This window comes from Synchytrium microbalum (assembly GCF_006535985.1).
Source record: "Synchytrium microbalum strain JEL517 chromosome Unknown SmJEL517_scf0029, whole genome shotgun sequence".
NCBI classification, from domain to species: Eukaryota; Fungi; Chytridiomycota; class Chytridiomycetes; order Synchytriales; family Synchytriaceae; genus Synchytrium; species Synchytrium microbalum.
In genome coordinates this window covers 165,920-184,533 of record NW_022158378.1, presented here as the reverse complement: position 1 = coordinate 184,533, position 18,614 = coordinate 165,920, and the positions used below count along the sequence as shown (strand labels likewise).

Below are 18,614 nucleotides of genomic sequence, written 5' to 3'. Positions count from 1 at the left end.
AAGCTGGAAGGTCCAGTACAAATCGACCCTGAAAAGCTAGAACTCCAGTACAAATCCACCCAGGATTTCATCAGAGCCTACTGCAAGAAAGACCAGAGCACGAAGAAGTTCTATTGGAAGCAGTAACTAATTTTTAGAAATCGTTTCAACAACATCCAACATAAATTGAGCATATTACCTTGAGCACTGAATGGTTGCGCTGCAGCTGGAGTACCGTAATTGTTGGACATATTGACTTCAACTAGAAGTGGAGACCAGTTTGTGAGCCAAGCAAAAATGCTACGCGAGAATGATGGATGTAAACGTACATTGACGAGTTGCCCATAATCGGACACAGAAACGAGAATCATTACGGTCCATCAATTCTGGCATTCAAGAAGTCAGATTACGCAAAACGATACGATGTGCAACACATACCGTTTCTTACCAGTGAATACGCTAAATCAATGATGATCGCGCGAAGGAGCTGGGGACAGAACCAAAAAAACAAGACTTTTCGTGCAACGTGTAGCAGAGAAGCTCACCCATTGATGAAAGCGCATGGCAGAATGGACAGACACCTTGAGTGCTCGCACCGAAAAGGAATACTTTGAGACCGGGATTATCGCTAACCCAGTGGGACGTCACACCAGTGAGCTGTTTCAAATGGTGTGAGACTCGTCGTACCGAAGTTTTAAGCAAATACAAGACTGATTTCTTACCAGAAGCAGTGAAGGCTGCAGACCATGGAATCCCAGGCTTGTTGTTTGTAGACAGGCGGGTTTTCTGTAAGATTTCGGCAAGGTTGACTAGAGAGCGGTAGGCTGCAGTTGTAACCAAAGCTGATCGTTTGAGATTTCGATATGAAAAGACTAGATGCTTGTCATCGTAAACGTCAACTAGCATCAAATGTACTATCTCAATTATCTCAAGAATGTCACATTTCATATCCTTGAAACGGCGATAAAGCACTATGCACGGGGATAAATATAGTGAATATCACGTTAAATCGGTGTGTTCCAAACAAGTCTCTGTCACTTGCAGGTGCAGTTTTGAGCCTCTCTTCAAAAAGCAATCACAACATCCAAAATCTTTGACGCATTCCGCATTTGCCAAACCATGGAAGCTTGTTAGTTAGCGGGAGGTCGTGGATACTTGTCGTAGAGGCAAGTGCTCTTTCGCGGGGAGTCAGAAACCATCCATGCTTCTTCGTGCGATATGCATAATCTTGCAATTTCTTTCTCTCTATAACTTAGTTCCATTTCCGAGGTTACTGGGCCAACTTACAACGTCCCTTCACGTGTTACATGGCACGTCGTATATTGGAAACTGATGAAGCAATAGCTGCAGAACTTGGCTTGCCAAACTTTGGAAATGTCGTGGATGAGAACAAGCTGTTGAAAATAAGACAGGTTCTTGAATCTTTCAAGGCCAGACATCCAGTTCGGTATCACGAATTGGAATTGGAACAAAACTTGAGTCAAGAGCTGAATGTTCTCGCCAAATGTCTGAGTTCACAAGGACGAGGTTTGTTCGTGGAATCTTGCAGCTATTTTCGAGACGGTGATGTGACGCTCACACACGAATTCATAGGATTTTTGCAAGCTTTCCAAGATTCTGTAAAGCTCGTTCCGAAGAAACTAGCTCTACGTGAGTGAGAAGCCATCAAAGTTTCCATCGACTGACGTTAACTCTGACGGCACTTTTAGAATGTGAAAACAAGACCTACACATACGAGCAAGTTGAACTGCAGAGTAACAAGTATGCCAACTACTTTCTGGCAATGGATCGCTTCAAACCAAAGGACGTTGTCGCAGTGTTTATTGAAAACAGTCCAGAACTGATATTCATCTGGTTGGGTCTCAACAAGATTGGAGTTGCTGTCGCTATAGTAGACTCGAGTCTACGTGGAGAGCCGCTGATAAAGGCGTTTGGGGCTGTGAAACCAAGAATGGTCTTGTTCGGTGATACTTTGGCCAAAGTCTTTCTGGATGAATTCGTGTGGGAGCTTGGAGGCAATTATCTTTTGTTGTGTGCTAGTACAATTACTGGTAGTGGTGCGTCTCATGCTGAACGTCTAGAAGCCTTGAACGAAAACTGAGAAACCAGTCATTGGTTTTAGGAAGAACACACATACCCAAGATTGCAGCTGGAAGCTTGAAAGATGGTTTGGCTCCATCATCAGTACTCGCTACAAAGCCAGATGATGTTGCCTTGATACTACTTGACGGCGAGAATCAACCTCAACGGATCACTAGTTCGTCGGCTTTGGGTACAGTAGTGTTTTTTGTTCTAAATTGACGTCTGCTTACTTGAACTCGATAGCCATCCCGTCACGTATATGGAATGGTTTGAGCTTGACAGATCAGGATTGTGTCTATTCAGCTGTAAGCAGCAAATGGTTTGCTCAATCGTCTCCTTTTTCCAACATCTGCTTTTTTGGTTGCTAGTTACCACTTCATCACTACTCTTCAGCTCTCATGGGAATGATTGGTTGTTTGTCTCACGGTGCAACACTGATACTGTCTCGCAAAGTGTCTCTAACGAAATGGTTTGACGATTGTCGAAATACACAAGCGACAGTAATGCTATACAATGGTGAGCTATGCAGGTATGCCATGCACCAACGACAATTCGACATTTGCCTTTTGATGTTGCTTTTTTGGTTGTTTACCTCATTCTTACGCGGTTTAGGTATTTGCTCAACACGCCTCGTAGTCCAATAGACAAGCTGCACAGTCTTCGAATCGCTGTTGGAAGTGGCATGAAGGCAGATATCAATGACGCGTTCCGGTCAAGATTCAAGATGTAGGACAGTGTGAATACTTCGTTGATACACATTCGAGACTAAACCCCTCTCTTTTGCGCAGAAAACAAATCGGGGAATACAGCGCTGCCTTCCTATACAACCTACAAACGGACGATAGCCATGAGTCCATGGCAGCTTGTGGTCGTGCCGGATTGCTTCTCAGGTAGCATCTGAAACATGTGTTTCCTTCAATAACTCAAGTCGTTTTCGTATTAGAAACTATTCTAATGGCTTCAAAATCGTCAAATATGATACAAACAAGTCTCTAGCCCGTGATAACACGGGACGCTGCATCGAGGTATGAATAGAGGAGTTGACATTCTATTTGTCACTCCAATCAGACCAAGTTTTTTTTGTGTAGTGTGGAGTCGACGAGCCAGGTGAACTCCTCATTCAGTCAAATAAGTGTCTGTACAGCTCTGGAAGCGTACAGGACGTATCTGAGTCCGGAGATGCATATTGCCGTACAGGACACCTCGTCGTCAGACGGGCTAATTCGTATGTAACCCACTGGGGTCGTATTGAGGACTTGGAATTTTCAGTACTAGAGGGATTAAGCACGGCATACATCACCACTATCTGCAACACCGTTCCGTATGTGTTTGAAACTTTGGTCTATGGTGTGAAGGTGACGGACAGAATGTTTTTGTGTGTTGGGATGGTGCTGTCACAACCCAAGGCATTCAACGGCAAGAAGCTTGCTGAACATTTGAAGGCTCGTCTGCCAGATAGTTCGGTCAGTGTTGCTGTCTTGTTGTGACTGCGATTGAATGTTCGAAAGCTAAAACGGTTGATTGCTCTAGGTCCCCCGGTTTGTGAGAATTTTAACGTATGGACAGCATCTGAATGCTACGTACGATACCATGTCAACCGAACGATTGGCAAATGAAGGCGTTGAACCGCCGAAAATGGGCAAAGAGACGATTTTTATACTTGACGATAATCGAGGATATGTTCCGTTTGGACCAACACAACTAGCATATATAAAATCTGGGCGTTCCAAAATATAGAAGGCTAATTTTAAGGCACTAGGAAACCATAACGTGGCTCCAGAGACGCTTTAGTGGGGTTCAAATGACTTCAGATTTGCCTGCAGCTGATTGGCTAGGGCACTACCGCAATAAAAATGTGTGAGCGCAAGCCTTCGCAAACAAAGGCATTTGATTGGTCAGGGCAAGACGCCGAGAAGTTGTTGGTTTTGGTGGCTTGTTTTGGAACCCCAACAACTCCCATCACTCCAAAAAACTGAAATAATATCTACACACTACAAACCCAACCAAATTTATCGCAAACATGAACGATGGTATGTACGCTTGTCATCGCTTAGCAGTTCTATATCGTTCTCGTTCTTTAAATGAACAAGAACCGTGTTTTCTTGATATTTGGCGGCAACCTGTTGTTTCTTCAAGATATAGCCTCAATAAGCAACTAGAACAATACTAACATATATCTTACTTTTATGTAGATGTCGCTGCCGTAAGTATCTGCCCTCCTTCACTCAAAAGATATCTTCATTGTCTTGCATTTCAAACATTTGTTGACATTACAACACATGTCATTCTTAGCTCGTTATTGACAATGGATCCGGTATGTGCAAGGCCGGTTTCGCTGGTGATGATGCACCAAGAGCTGTAAGTCACCATCCTTCTTGTTATTCATTCATCTTGTTGCTTCGTTGATGTTATCTCTTGATGACAATGTTGTTGTTTTTTTGCATGAAACATCAAACCCACGTACAAAAGCGCGTCTTTTTTATTTGTAGTCAATGTATCCTGATCACTAATTGAATATCCTCGCATTTAGGTCTTCCCATCCATCGTCGGTCGTCCCCGTCACCAAGGTATCATGGTCGGGATGGGCCAAAAGGATTCTTACGTCGGAGATGAAGCTCAATCCAAGCGTGGTATCCTTACCTTGAAGTACCCAATTGAACACGGTATTGTTACCAACTGGGACGACATGGAAAAGATCTGGTATGTCGCATAGGTCTGCATGCGAGTGGTGTCGTTTTTTGTCGTGTCAAACAAATGCTAATGACCATTTATTGTTTCGATTAGGCATCACACTTTCTACAACGAATTGCGTGTCGCTCCAGAAGAGCACCCAGTTTTGTTGACTGAAGCCCCACTTAACCCCAAGGCCAACAGAGAAAAGATGACTCAAATCATGTTTGAGACATTCAATGCTCCAGCCTTCTACGTCGCCATCCAAGCTGTATTGTCCTTGTATGCTTCTGGTCGTACCACTGGTATCGTATTGGACTCTGGTGATGGTGTTACCCACACTGTACCAATCTATGAAGGTTACGCTGTAAGTTATTTGATAGGTGCATTACTTAACTCTATCGTTATGATCAAAAGCAACTTCTTAACCTTCTTTTTTGTCCATTCATTAGCTTCCCCACGCCATTCTCCGTCTGGACTTGGCTGGTCGTGACTTGACCGACTACTTGATGAAGATCCTCACTGAACGAGGCTACTCATTCACCACCACTGCTGAACGTGAAATCGTTCGTGACATCAAGGAAAAGCTTTGCTACGTTGCTTTGGACTTTGAACAAGAAATGACCACCGCTGCTCAATCATCTGCTTTGGAAAAGAGCTACGAATTGCCTGACGGACAAGTCATCACCATCGGAAACGAACGATTCCGTGCTCCTGAAGCTCTCTTCCAACCTTCCTTCTTGGGTTTGGAAGCTGCTGGTATCCACGAAACTACCTACAACTCAATCATGAAGTGTGACGTCGATATCCGAAAGGACTTGTACGGAAACATTGTCTTGTCTGGTGGTACCACCATGTAAGTACCATTGCATTGGTTGAAACTCAAGTTTAGTTGGCTGTCAAGATGAGCTCGATACTTACATTCCGTCCATCGTCTTTAGGTACCCTGGTATTGCTGACCGCATGCAACGAGAAATTACCGCTCTTGCCCCATCATCCATGAAGATTAAGATCGTCGCTCCCCCAGAAAGAAAATACTCTGTCTGGATCGGAGGTTCTATCTTGGCTTCTCTATCTACCTTCCAACAGATGTGGTACGTTGACAGTATTCAATCGTTTGTTTGTATGTTGTTACCGCACAAGAGAGACGAGTTCTAATTGTTGCCCTTTCTTCAATCAATAGGATCTCCAAACAAGAATACGACGAATCAGGCCCATCCATTGTCCACCGAAAATGTTTCGTAAGTTCACAAGATGGTTATCTTTTTGTTGCTTTCGACCTCTGAATCGAAGCAATATGCTCATTGGCTGTCATTTTTCAAATCTAGTAAACGTATTGCTTGTGCGTGTGTTACTATGACATTATCAGTTATTCGAATGGGGGTGTCATTGGTGTCGTTTCTTCGATTTTATCAGTATGGTTGACGTTAACTTGTAAAAAAATCCAGCACTTTTTATACCACAACAAATGATTTCGTAAAAACAAAAATCTGACCTTGCGCGACTGCGTTGGTTCGCAGGAGGAAAAAAGGAAGTTTGACTTTTGCCATATCATAACATTTCCTTTTCTACATTTTGTTTTACAAAAGATTTACTCTACTTCCTCCTCATATGTGATGATGATAATGAATCCCTCTATACACCGACAGCCTTGTAGGGCCCCCTCCTTCAAATGTCTTCACCAAATCCCCTCCACTAATTCATTTTTGGGAAGCACCTCCTTTTACAAGCCCATCATTGACCACCCTTCCGAAGCAGACCAAAACTGGTGTATCAGCGTTGCCAGTAGAGCCAAACTGCAAAACCACAGTACGGAACAAGCGGCTGTAACAAACAACCAATCTCGTAGTGTCGGTATGATTTTGATTACAGTTACATCACCCTTCCTCGCTGTACCAGTTTCATGACGGAATTCACCACGTTCGAAAAAGTCGACTAGTTTGGCATCCTTTTCGTAGAATCTGTCTCGGACCCATAGGTTGAAGGATTCTTTACGTTCTTCATCTTCTGTTTCTGCTGTTGTTTTAGTGGTTGTGGTGCTGGTGTTGTTGGTTGTATGTCGCTTATGGGTGCCGTTGCTAGTACTGACATTGTTGTTATTCCTACTTTTCCTAATACTACTACTCGATTCCTTGGCTTCAGGAGGTGACATTCCAGGCAAACTAGCCAAATCGAATCGTTTCACATGGATGTAAACCCTTCGTGGTCCATTTCCAGCAAAATACACTGTAGATGGTAGATGCTTATAATACGGTATTTCATCAGCACTTATACCCGAGTATCCTATAGTCAAATCATACAATGTTTGCAGCTCGGGCTGTAGATTCGTACAACAATACTGTAGTCCTGTAGATCGTGGCAGTAATACATGGACGGGGTGAGGTGATATATCCATCTTTTTGGCATATTCGTTCGACAGTTTCTTTCCTGGTGGTGTGTTTAGGGTACCTTCTGGAAAGATTATTAGCCAGTAGGGGAGGCCGTCTTTGCGTAGGTTTGTCATGCGGGTGTGGATTAATTGTTTGTCGAGAGCCCATTTCCTCTTCAAGAAGATAAAGTCGAAAAACCACATTCCTTGGCCGGCTGTGTGTTAGGTGGTTTGATGTTGTGAGAAATGGTGAATCTAGAGCTTGACAGCAAGTATTCAAGGAGAGCTTACCTATCGGTATGTACTTTAAGATGTCCATGAGCATTATAAATAGGTCGCCATGTGAATACGATCGACGGGCTAGTAACCTAAGAACAAATTGACTTCGGGTGTCAGCGACTGTATTCTGACAGCGGAAGAGAGAAGTGACGGAGTGGACAAGACAAAGAAAGAGAGACGGTCATTCGACTGGATATTTTGTCCAAAATCACTCCACATGGTTCAAGCTCGAGTCTGCACAACAAGGACAACAACTCACCAAATCCACCACCAGTCAGTATAAGTTTGGTGATTTGCCATTATGACAACCTATGATTAAAAATAAAAGTAAACACCGCAATAAGGCACAATTTCCAAACGCGCCAATATCTTGCTGGCATTACCTGTTGTTCTTTTGCCAATCTGTCATAATCGCCCGTCAGGACTAGCTCGATAGGACCAGCACAAGCCCAAGTGACAATGACAATCCAACTTGCGAATACTTGCTGCGTATACCGTATATACGTTCTATACGCCTTCCTTGAAAACACCAGAAGTACTAACGACGGCAATGAGCACACATTGACTGCGGAAGCAACTGCCAGGAACGATGAGAGGAACACTAATGCGCCTGTTATTGTGCGGAGCCAGCTGCCTGGTCTAAATAAGGACACCATTGGGTGCTGCTAAGGTTTGATGTTTGGATTAGGAGAACAGACAATAATGATTTGGTGAGTGTTTTGGAGATGCCACAAGCAAAATTCCTTGTTGGAGAAGTACGAAAAGGTCAATTTTTCGCGTTTTGAAGCATGGGGATATGATGCCCGATGGAGATCTTCGTTCTCTATGATTCTAACACGTGTTTTTTATCGTTTCTTATAGTCCCGGCTGGAATCTGCCACTTTGTGGTGACTTTTCGCACCAGGCTGCTAATAAGATAATAATGTGTATTTGTGCAGAAGAGGACTTGCTATTTCGCAACATTCTCACATTCAATTGACTTCGTTTGCTGAAAGTGCTTGAGTGCTCCTCGGCAGAAGTCTGTTCCGTTTCGCTCTGTTCTTTTTTGCAACACCCATACCCACTACATCATCACCACGAATAGAAGACCTTAAAGGTATGATTGCAGCTTGAATCGAAGCTTAGGACCGTCCACTAACAAGCTACTTCGTCTCTAGTTCAACCTTGAATCTAAAGGAAACATGGCAACTCAAGTAGCTACCACCAAATACTCGGTGGGAGAAGTAGCCAAACACAACACTGAAGATGATTGCTGGATCATTATCAACGAAAAAGGTACGTGAATGACCGTACTATAGATCCTCTCTGAACCCTCGTCAATGATCTGTTTACTCACACGGCACACAAATTTTAGTCTACGAGTAAGTTCTTTGTCAAGCAACCACCAGTTTCGAGGCGCGTGCGACATATGGGCTCTTCACAAGTGTCGTTTCGTAGTGGTTGCTCTGCATTGGACGTAGATTCTCTCGTTACTTGGTGCCAATCTATGCACGAAACACCAATGCAGATGCTTCTAGCACGACGCACATTTTGACATTAAGGAAATCATATCTCATACATGCAATTCCTTGATTTTAGCGTCACCGACTTCCTCGAGGGTCACCCAGGAGGAAAGCGTATCTTGATGTCAGTTGCTGGCAAAGACGCTACCACGGCTTTCGCCAACTTCCACAAAGTCGCAGCCGTCATGGCCTCTTACGGAAACAAGTTACAAATCGGTGAATTGGACGGTGCCCACAAGGAAGCCCCCAAGCCCAAGTCTGACTTGTTTGGTGAACTGATCCCGTAAGTTCTCCTAGGAGTGACGTGGAACATGATCACAACTCAATTTTTTTTTTGATAATAGATACGGCGACCCTAACTGGTACCAAGGATGGAAATCCCCCTACTACAACGAATCCCATAAAGTATTGCGAGCATTCATCCGTGACATTGTCGACCGTGAATTGCTACCTTATGGAGAAGAATGGGACCGTGCAGGTGCTATTCCAAAGTCGGTTTACAAGTCATGGGGCGAACGCGGTCTTTTGGCTTGTTTCTCTGGTGCCCCATGGGTATGATTTTTGCCTGCTTACAGAATAAGCGTCGTGAATGTCGTGCATATTTTTTGTTGACACGGTGAGGTCAAGCCCCAAACTCATTCTTTTGTATTTATTGTACACAGCCCAAGGATGCTCCATATGAACCACCATGTGGCATTCCAAGAGAAAAGTGGGACACATTCCATTGGTTGGTCGTCTCTGACGAACTTGGACGATGTGCCAACGCTGCAGCTGATGTCTTGACTCTGTGTCCTTCCATCGCTCTACCCGCAGTAATGAACTTTGGTTCTGAAGCCCACAGGAAACAATTGGTACCCTCTGCTTTGAGGGGTGAAATCACTGTCGCTTTGGCTATCTCTGAACCATACGCCGGGTAAGCTGGGCTGCAATGAGACAATCTATATATTTGCTCTAATTCTTTCGGATTTTTTTTAGCTCTGATGTCGCGAACATTTTGACCACCGCAGTCAAAACCGCAGACGGACGACACTATATCGTTAACGGCGAGAAGAAGTGGATTACCAACGGAACTTGGGCGGACTGGTTCGTCACCGCCGTCCGAACTGGAAAGCCAGGTTCTGGAGCTGCTGGCATGTCAGTCATCTTGATCCAACGTGGTGCACCAGGATTCAAGATCCGTAGTGTCCCAACTCAAGCTGGAACCGGTGCCGGTACCTCTTACTTGACATTCGACAACGTCAAGGTCCCAGTTGAGAACCTTATGGGTGAAGAAAACAAAGGATTCAAGATCCTGTGAGTGATAAAAGAAAATGGCCTTTGCAGCAACAACAACATGAGGACTAACCATCTTTTCCGACGTTTAGCATGTTCAACTTCAACAAGGAACGTCTTGGTATCTGCATGGGTACGCCACGATCTGCCAGAATGTGTTACGAAGAAGCTATGCGATACGCAAACAAGCGTAAGACCTTTGGTCAATACTTGATTGAACACGGTGTCATTCGAAACGTACGTATTTGTGATTTTCTTTATTGATGAGAGTCTCCTTCCAAGCTGCAGCCTGTTCGATTGGAAACAAACTCAGCAATCAAGTCAATAAAAAGGGACAAAGTCTCACAAATTCTGAATTCAAACAAATAGAAATTCGGTCACATGGCTAGAATGATTGAAGCTACTCAATCATGGTTGGAATTGGTATGCTACCAATGGGACAAGGTAAGATCAATGAATATGTCGTGGTCTCGCCATTGTCGTGTTTTGCTCACCAATGTTTTATCTATCAGATGGACAAGAGCGATGCCGACCTAAAATTGGGTGGTGCTATTGCTGTAAGTTATTGTAATAAAACTTCAGTTTCTCCAGAATCCTTTACTGACATTATAACTTCGCCTTCTCATAGCTCCTCAAGGCTCAATGTAAACCAAGCACACAATTCACAGAAACTTCGCTCCTGAGAGACTAACACCATTTTAAACTCTTCCCCTTATAGGTTCCGTGACATTCGAACTTGTAAGTTTAGCAAGAATTGAGCTGTGTGCTGTTTAAATGGTGTGCTAACGACAGCCTTTGCGATTGAATAGTGCGCTCGTGAAGCCTCTCAAATTATGGGTGGTATTGGTAAGTGTCGCGGGACAAACAAGAAAGCGGACACATTTTGTGCGTAGCATTAACTGCGACTCTCAATTTGTTCTTTAGCCTACACCAAGGGTGGTCAAGGTGGAATCGTAGAACGTCTGTACCGTGGTGTCAGAGGTGCTGCCATTCCCGGAGGTTCAGAAGAGATCATGTACGTATTAGTTACCTCCTTTTCGTCTCGTGGTTATGTTCGTCTTCTTGAAGATGACTGAACTGTGGGCTTCAAGGCTGACGTACGCAGTATGCTGAACGCTGACATGCTGTCCTCTCTGATCTTCAGGTTGGATTTCGGTATCCGACAAGGACTGAAGACAGCCCGTGCTCTTGGAGCCAAGCTGTAGGCGTTAACGTGAAGTGCGGTCAGCCAGTTGAACATTTAATATTTTCATTCCTTCACTGTGAGCTATAAAAAACAGAGAGAATATGTCGCATGAGCTTGTATTTCGTGTTTGCGTCTGTTGCACAGCGAATTTGGAACTTTTTGTCACCTTCAACGACACAACAACAAGCTCTTATAGGTAAGCCTCAAACTTGAATCGAAGCTTACGAGCTGCTAACAAGACAATTCAACACGATTGATAGCTGAAAAACAAGAGCCATGGCGACTCAAGCAGCGACCACAAAATTCTCTATTGCTGAGGTAGCAAAGCACAATAATGAAGATGACTGCTGGGTTATTATCAATAACAAAGGTATGATATGCCCATAATACCCCTCTTCAAACGTTCCTGACCCTTCTGTCTACTGACATCGATTCTCAAAAAAATTCGGCGTTTTTCAGTTTACGAGTAAGTTGATGAAACCCAACCGCCAGTTTCGATCCTCGTTTGAATTTATGGATTGCTTCGAACTACACTTCTGGCTCGCCGCTTGGCAATGGCCGGGGCATGCTCTCGTCGCCTTTCGAAACACCAATGACTACTTTCCAAGCTTCGCAACAAAGCGCACATTTCTTCATGAGTGAAATCGTATCTGATACACGCAATGCTCTTTCGCAGCGTGACAGACTTCCTCGATGGTCATCCAGGAGGAAAGCGTATCTTGATGTCAGTGGCTGGCAAGGACGCTACCACAGCTTTCGCAAACTTCCACAAGGTCGCTGCTGTAATGGCAACCTACGGCAACAAGTTACAGATTGGTGAATTGGACGGTGCTCACAAGGAAGCACCCAAGCCCAAGTCTGACTTGTTTGGTGAATTGATCCCGTAAGTTCTGCTGGGAGTGACGTGGAACATATTGTTTCGACCCAGTGATCCTTTCTTGGTATAGATACGGTGACCCTAACTGGTACCAAGGATGGAAGTCCCCTTACTATAACGAGTCTCATCAAGTGCTGCGAGCATACATCCGTGACATTGTTGACCGTGAATTGTTGCCTTTTGGAGAAGAGTGGGATCGCGCAGGTGCTGTTCCAAAATCTGTTTACAAGTCATGGGGTGAACGTGGGCTTCTGGCTTGTTTCTCTGGTGCCCCATGGGTAAGTTCAGTAGTGATGGAACATGTTGGCCGCAGCCAGAAACGGGTGCCCGTGCGTCGTTCTTTGGCCGAATAAGGTCCAACCTTCTTGCAGACACACATCTGATATTCTTTTGCTGTATATAGCCCAGAGATGCTCCAACTGAACCACCATGTGGAATCCCAAGAGAAAAATGGGATACCTTCCACTGGTTGGTTGTCACTGACGAACTCGGACGCTCTTCCAGCGCTGTTACTGAAGTTCTGACTCTGTGTCCTTCTATTGCATTGCCCGCAGTCATGAACTTTGGTAGCGAAGCTCACAAGAAGATGTTGGTGCCCGCTGCTTTGAGGGGTGATATTACCGTTGCTTTGGCTATCTCTGAACCTTATGCCGGGTATGAATTCGTGTTGCTTTATGAGTCGCCAAGTAAATCCGCTGGGTTTCTCTAACTTTCTTGTCGTTCTAGATCTGATGTCGCCAACATCTTAACCAGCGCCGTCAAAACCGCAGACGGAAAGCACTATATCGTAAATGGTGAAAAGAAGTGGATTACCAACGGAACTTGGGCAGACTGGTTTGTCACCGCCGTCCGCACTGGAAAGCCGGGCTCTGGAGCCGCTGGAATGTCCGTTATCTTGATTCAACGTGGTGCGCCAGGTTTCAAGATCCGTACCATCGCAACTCAGTCTGGAACTGGTACTGGTACCTCGTACTTGACCTTTGACAACGTCAAGGTCCCTGTTGAGAACCTTATGGGTGAAGAGAACAAGGGATTCAAGATTCTGTTAGTGCCACAAAAGTCGTGTACTGCAAGTAAAATGGACTCACACCGTTATGTTTTCGAACCTTAGCATGTTCAACTTTAACAAGGAACGTCTTGGCATTTGTATGGGTACCCCGCGATCTGCTAGAATGTGTTATGAAGAAGCTATGCGATACGCAAACAAACGCAAGACGTTTGGTCAATACCTGATCGAGCACGGTGTCATCAGAAACGTACGTATTTTCGGTTATCGTTGTTGATTATCACCAAGCTTTCCGGACTAGCTAGTCTGACTGGTGGAAACAAACTCTGCAACCCAGTCAAAAACCAAGGACATCTCACTCACGCTGAATACAAACCACTAGAAATTTGGACATATGGCCAGAATGATTGAAGCTACTCAATCATGGCTGGAACTGGTATGCTACCAATGGGATAAGGTAAGGTTGAGGAAATCAACAAATCGCATAGTTCTTTCTTTTTGTCCTTTCAATCGAGCTATTAGATGGACAAAAGCGACGCCGACTTGAAATTGGGTGGTGCTATTGCCGTAAGTGATTTGAATACACTCTCAAGTTTGCTAGAATGCTTTCTTGACTTGGGATTTTTTCTTCTCGTAGCTCCTCAAGGCACAATGTAAACCAAAAGCAAACTATTCGTAGAAATATCTTTTTCCATCAGTCACTAACACCTGAAAACTCTTCTCATCATAGGTTCCTTGACATTCGAACTTGTAAGCTTCGCAATGATTGCGTAAACCAGCTTCCTGTTTCAATGCGGTGCTAATCGCGACGTTTTTGGTTCTATAGTGCGCTCGTGAGGCCTCCCAAATTATGGGTGGTATTGGTAAGTGTCTTGGGACGAAAAGATTCCGCCAGCACATTTATATATTAATAACGTCGATCCTCGTTTCTTCCTTTAGCCTACACCAAAGGCGGTCAAGGTGGTATCGTAGAACGTCTGTACCGTGGCGTCCGAGGAGCTGCCATTCCCGGTGGTTCAGAAGAAATCATGTAAGTGCTATGGGTTATTGATTTTGTTGTTCGGTTCTGAACGTTGGTACTGGTTGTCTGAAGATTAGCGTATGCAGTACCCTCACTCTTGCTTTTCTCTGACCTTTAGGTTGGATTTCGGTATCCGACAAGGCTTGAAAACAGCTAGAGCTCTTGGAGCCAAGCTGTAAATACCTTCTATTCTGCATTCTGCTAATGGAAGTCCATAGGTTTTGTCATTTTCTAATCGTAAACCAAACAATAGACAGTAATAGAGTGAAAATGAAGGGTGGCACGTCGCTTAAGCTCGGATTTGGCGTGTTTCTGTGTACGGTTCTTGCAATCTTCCGTTTCTTTGCAATACGCAACACTGACTTTTGGCATCATCACCAGTCATAAAAGAAATCAAAGGTACCATTCAGTCTTATATTGAGGCGTACCATAGCACAGTAACAAGCTAATCTAACCTTACTTGACAGCTTAAATCAAAAAGATGGCAACTCAAGCAGTTACCACCAAATACTCTATTGCTGAAGTAGCCAAACACAACAATGAAGATGACTGTTGGATTATAATCAATGACAAAGGTATGAAAAACTTAGCATTCGTCTGGAACCTCGGTCGTTGAAGTCTGTTACTCACATCACACACAATTTCGGGCAATTTTAGTTTACGAGTAAGTTGATGAGTCCCGACCAGTCTCGAACCGCGTGTGAGCGCACGAGCTCTTCAGAACTGTAACTGTCTATTTGTCGCTCTGTATTGGACGTGGTTGTTCTTAGTGCCAATGCAAAGAGGCAACGACTCAATTCCAAGCTTCAAACGAAACACACTTTTTTCTACATCAAAGGACGTTGTGTCTGATACTTTGCAACTCCTTTATTCTAGTGTCACCGACTTCCTCGACGGACATCCAGGAGGAAAGCGTATCTTGATGTCAGTTGCTGGCAAAGACGCTACCACAGCTTTCGCCAACTTCCACAAAGTCGCCGCCGTTATGGCCTCTTACGGAAACAAGCTACAAATTGGTGAACTGGACGGTGCTCACAAGGAAGCTCCCAAGCCCAAGTCTGACTTGTTTGGTGAACTGATCCCGTACGTACTGTTAGACCTAGTGACACGGAACGTAATCTTGACAGCTCAATGCTTTTTTGGTGTAGTTACGGTGACCCCAACTGGTACCAAGGATGGAAGTCGCCCTACTACAACGAGTCTCACAAGGTCTTGCGAGCATTTATCCGTGAGATTGTCGACCGTGAATTGTTGCCTTTTGGAGAAGAATGGGAAGCTGCTGGTTCTATTCCAAAGTCCGTTTACAAATCATGGGGTGAACGTGGTCTATTGGCCTGTTTCTCTGGTGCTCCATGGGTATGTCAAGTCGCGTGTAGCCTTGGCTATAGGCATTGAGCAAAAGTAGCTGTGATGTGTTTTGACCTTACTACGGTCAAGCCACAGAGCCCGAACTGACCTGTCTTCTTACTGTACGCAGCCCAAAGATGCTCCATATGAACCACCATGTGGTATTCCAAGAGAGAAGTGGGATACCTTCCATTGGTTGGTCGTCTCTGACGAACTCAGTCGTTGCTCCAACTCTGCTGGTTCAGTTTTGACCCTATGCCCTTCCATCGCATTACCCGCAGTAATGAACTTTGGTACTGCCGCCCAGAAGAAGCAATTGGTACCCTCTGCTTTGAGGGGTGAAATCACTGTTGCTTTGGCTATCTCTGAACCATATGCCGGGTAGGATACAGACAAAGGGCAGTTATACCACAGATTTGTTATTTTTTGCTGATTCTTCTATGCCTCTTAGCTCTGATGTTGCCAACATCTTGACCACCGCAGTCAAAACCGCAGACGGAAAACACTATATCGTCAACGGTGAGAAGAAGTGGATTACCAACGGAACTTGGGCGGATTGGTTCGTCACCGCCGTCCGAACTGGAAAGCCTGGATCCGCAGCCGCTGGAATGTCTGTCATCTTGATCCAACGAGGTGCACCAGGATTCAAGATCCGTAGCGTCCCAACTCAAGCTGGAACAGGTTCTGGGACCTCGTACTTGACCTTTGAGAATGTTAAGGTCCCAGTTGAGAATCTTATGGGTGAAGAAAACAAGGGATTCAAGATCCTGTAAGTGATGGAAAACAGAAAAAACCTCGGCTAGAGAAACACAGTATTATGTATGGACTCACCACCATTTGCCACCTTTAGCATGTTCAACTTCAACAAGGAACGTCTCGGTATCTGCATGGGTACCCCACGATCTGCTAGAATGTGTTACGAAGAAGCTATGCGATACGCAAACAAGCGTAAGACCTTCGGTCAATACTTGATTGAGCACGGTGTCATCCGAAACGTACGTATTCTTGGTCGTCGTTGTTGCCTTTCGCCGCGATTGCCTAGTTGCAGCATGCCATCGTGTCAAAAAAAAGTCACTCTGAAGCTCCCTCATGATGAATTCACACAATTAGAAATTTGGACACATGGCACGAATGATTGAAGCTACTCAATCATGGTTGGAATTGGTATGCTACCAATGGGACAAGGTAGGATCAACGCCTCTCAGTCTCCTTTTGCGAGCTTTTTGCTCACCAGCGAGTTATCTATCAGATGGATAAGAGCGACGCCGACTTGAAATTGGGTGGTGCTATTGCTGTAAGTGATTTGAGTGGACTTTCAGTTCTTTCTGTCCGAGTTTGATCATTTACTGACTTTACAGCCTTGCCTTCTCATAGCTCCTCAAGGCTCAATGTGAACACCGCTTTTGAAGAAATTCACTATAGACCGCTACTAACTTTCTCCTTTTCTCTTTTTAGGTTCCGTGACATACGAACTTGTAAGTCTGACCACAATCAATAGATAAAAGGGTGTAATATAAATCTCGTGCTAACCACGATGTCTCTCATCAATAGTGCGCTCGTGAAGCTTCGCAAATCATGGGTGGTATTGGTACGTGTTCCGTGGCCAAACCAAAAAAAAATACACGACGAGTTGGTCAAATGATTGACAGTTCTCCTCATTTTTGTTTCCTTTAGCCTACACTAAAGGTGGTCAAGGTGGAATCGTTGAACGTTTGTACCGAGGTGTTAGAGGTGCTGCCATCCCCGGAGGTTCAGAAGAGATCATGTATGTATTCGTTACTACTTCCTTTTCTTGTCGTCGTTATGTTCGTCTTCTTGAAGATGACTGAACTGTGGGCTTCAAGGCTGACGTACGCAGGATGCTGAACGCTGACATGCTGTTCTCCATCATTTCTAGGTTGGATTTCGGTATCCGACAAGGATTGAAGACTGCCCGTGCACTTGGTGCCAAGCTCTAATCATTACTTGAGACACACCAAGATTTCCATTTTTGTTATCAATCAGTTGAGAGAAAAAAAATTGGTATACTTGGAAGCTATGTTCAATGGTTTATATACGGCGATTTCGACAATATTTACTTTACGTTTACGGAGTGAAAGATGCAAGCATTACTAGTCAAAGTTTGTGGACGAAGAAGCTTCGCCAGTCCCAGGGATCAGCCTCTTTATGTTTTCATTCCTCGCTTCCAACTCTTTTGTAGTGATTGTGCCTGAGACTTCTACACCTCTTACGGAATCCACCAATCCGAAAAAGTCTGGTAGCAGACCATCTCGATTTGGAGGTTCAATGAGCAGCATCAAGGTGTATGAATACACTGTATATCCCTTGTATGTTCCTGTATCTCGTAGTAGGAGATGATGTCGAGTTTCTGTTGGTCTGAATGTATAAATCATCTGAAAGACTGAATTCCGGACGTATTCTCCAACACTCCTTCCAACATCTCTTTTTATAGAGTCCTTGTTGCTCATTGATGTTCGAATGATGTCTGCGAGGACTGTCAATAGTTGCTGTTATAGGATTGTCAGTTTGTCGATCGCAAATTGATTCTAAGAAAGAAAAATACCGAGCGAAGTCTTTAAATCAAACGAAAAATAATATAATAATTACCTGAAAGATTGCGTCTGTGAACCACATCTGATTGCTTCTGGAAGTATAAACAATCATTGGCAAAACCAACTTTTAATGTCGGTTAGTCAACCACAGGAGGTTCAAGGAGGAAGCAAGCTAAACCTACGTTTGGCCCAACTCTCAAATATCGGAGCATGAGCGAGCGGAAGGAAGTCCCGTCCGTCTCCATTTTGTCAAAGCTTGGGGGTTGAAAATGATCTTCCGAAAAAGTTATCGATGATGAGTGAAGGCGAAGGCCAATGTACTATGCAATTCTTCCAACCGATTGTTTTATGATTTCTCTCCTTACCTCACACTTTTGACTAGGGTGCACTCGTCATTTCACGTCGTCAGCCCCAAATGTTGGATTTGAAAAACCTGGTTTATTACCAATAAGGATTCGCAGATTCAAGATTCA

At 44.3% G+C, this 18,614-nt stretch overlaps 6 protein-coding genes across 6 annotated transcripts; 4 read left to right on the top strand and 2 right to left on the bottom strand.

The window, feature by feature from the left end:
- Window positions 1-4,081: 4,081 nt before the first annotated feature.
- Window positions 4,082-6,062, top strand: SmJEL517_g04384 (uncharacterized protein; the record flags this gene model as incomplete). Its single annotated transcript, XM_031170312.1, has 9 exons — window positions 4,082-4,091; window positions 4,254-4,264; window positions 4,354-4,419; window positions 4,592-4,761; window positions 4,846-5,098; window positions 5,184-5,587; window positions 5,673-5,825; window positions 5,915-5,972; window positions 6,060-6,062. 9 exons carry the CDS (start codon window positions 4,082-4,084, stop codon window positions 6,060-6,062), a joined length of 1,128 nt encoding a protein of 375 aa, XP_031023697.1.
- A 392-nt stretch (window positions 6,063-6,454) lies between these two features.
- On the bottom strand, window positions 6,455-8,034 carry SmJEL517_g04383 (uncharacterized protein; the record flags this gene model as incomplete). The annotated part of the gene is made up of 4 exons (XM_031170311.1): window positions 6,455-7,314; window positions 7,391-7,467; window positions 7,638-7,687; window positions 7,762-8,034. The coding sequence occupies 4 exons, from the start codon at window positions 8,032-8,034 to the stop codon at window positions 6,455-6,457; spliced, it is 1,260 nt and encodes a 419-aa protein (XP_031023696.1).
- A 525-nt stretch (window positions 8,035-8,559) lies between these two features.
- SmJEL517_g04382 (uncharacterized protein) lies at window positions 8,560-11,357 on the top strand (the record flags this gene model as incomplete). The annotated part of the gene is made up of 14 exons (XM_031170310.1): window positions 8,560-8,653; window positions 8,733-8,739; window positions 8,957-9,163; window positions 9,225-9,432; window positions 9,543-9,793; window positions 9,856-10,173; window positions 10,245-10,389; window positions 10,522-10,596; window positions 10,665-10,709; window positions 10,781-10,796; window positions 10,871-10,890; window positions 10,962-10,998; window positions 11,077-11,167; window positions 11,297-11,357. The coding sequence occupies 14 exons, from the start codon at window positions 8,560-8,562 to the stop codon at window positions 11,355-11,357; spliced, it is 1,575 nt and encodes a 524-aa protein (XP_031023695.1).
- Window positions 11,358-12,000: 643 nt separating this feature from the next.
- SmJEL517_g04381 (uncharacterized protein) lies at window positions 12,001-14,421 on the top strand (the record flags this gene model as incomplete). The annotated part of the gene is made up of 12 exons (XM_031170309.1): window positions 12,001-12,221; window positions 12,286-12,493; window positions 12,619-12,869; window positions 12,942-13,259; window positions 13,327-13,471; window positions 13,604-13,678; window positions 13,744-13,788; window positions 13,859-13,874; window positions 13,952-13,971; window positions 14,048-14,084; window positions 14,161-14,251; window positions 14,361-14,421. 12 exons carry the CDS (start codon window positions 12,001-12,003, stop codon window positions 14,419-14,421), a joined length of 1,488 nt encoding a protein of 495 aa, XP_031023694.1.
- A 302-nt stretch (window positions 14,422-14,723) lies between these two features.
- Window positions 14,724-17,547, top strand: SmJEL517_g04380 (uncharacterized protein; the record flags this gene model as incomplete). Its single annotated transcript, XM_031170308.1, has 14 exons — window positions 14,724-14,817; window positions 14,900-14,906; window positions 15,119-15,325; window positions 15,391-15,598; window positions 15,720-15,970; window positions 16,041-16,358; window positions 16,440-16,584; window positions 16,700-16,774; window positions 16,839-16,883; window positions 16,964-16,979; window positions 17,045-17,064; window positions 17,141-17,177; window positions 17,264-17,354; window positions 17,487-17,547. The coding sequence occupies 14 exons, from the start codon at window positions 14,724-14,726 to the stop codon at window positions 17,545-17,547; spliced, it is 1,575 nt and encodes a 524-aa protein (XP_031023693.1).
- Window positions 17,548-17,700: 153 nt separating this feature from the next.
- On the bottom strand, window positions 17,701-18,386 carry SmJEL517_g04379 (uncharacterized protein; the record flags this gene model as incomplete). Its single annotated transcript, XM_031170307.1, has 3 exons — window positions 17,701-18,096; window positions 18,197-18,265; window positions 18,324-18,386. The coding sequence occupies 3 exons, from the start codon at window positions 18,384-18,386 to the stop codon at window positions 17,701-17,703; spliced, it is 528 nt and encodes a 175-aa protein (XP_031023754.1).
- Window positions 18,387-18,614: the final 228 nt, after the last annotated feature.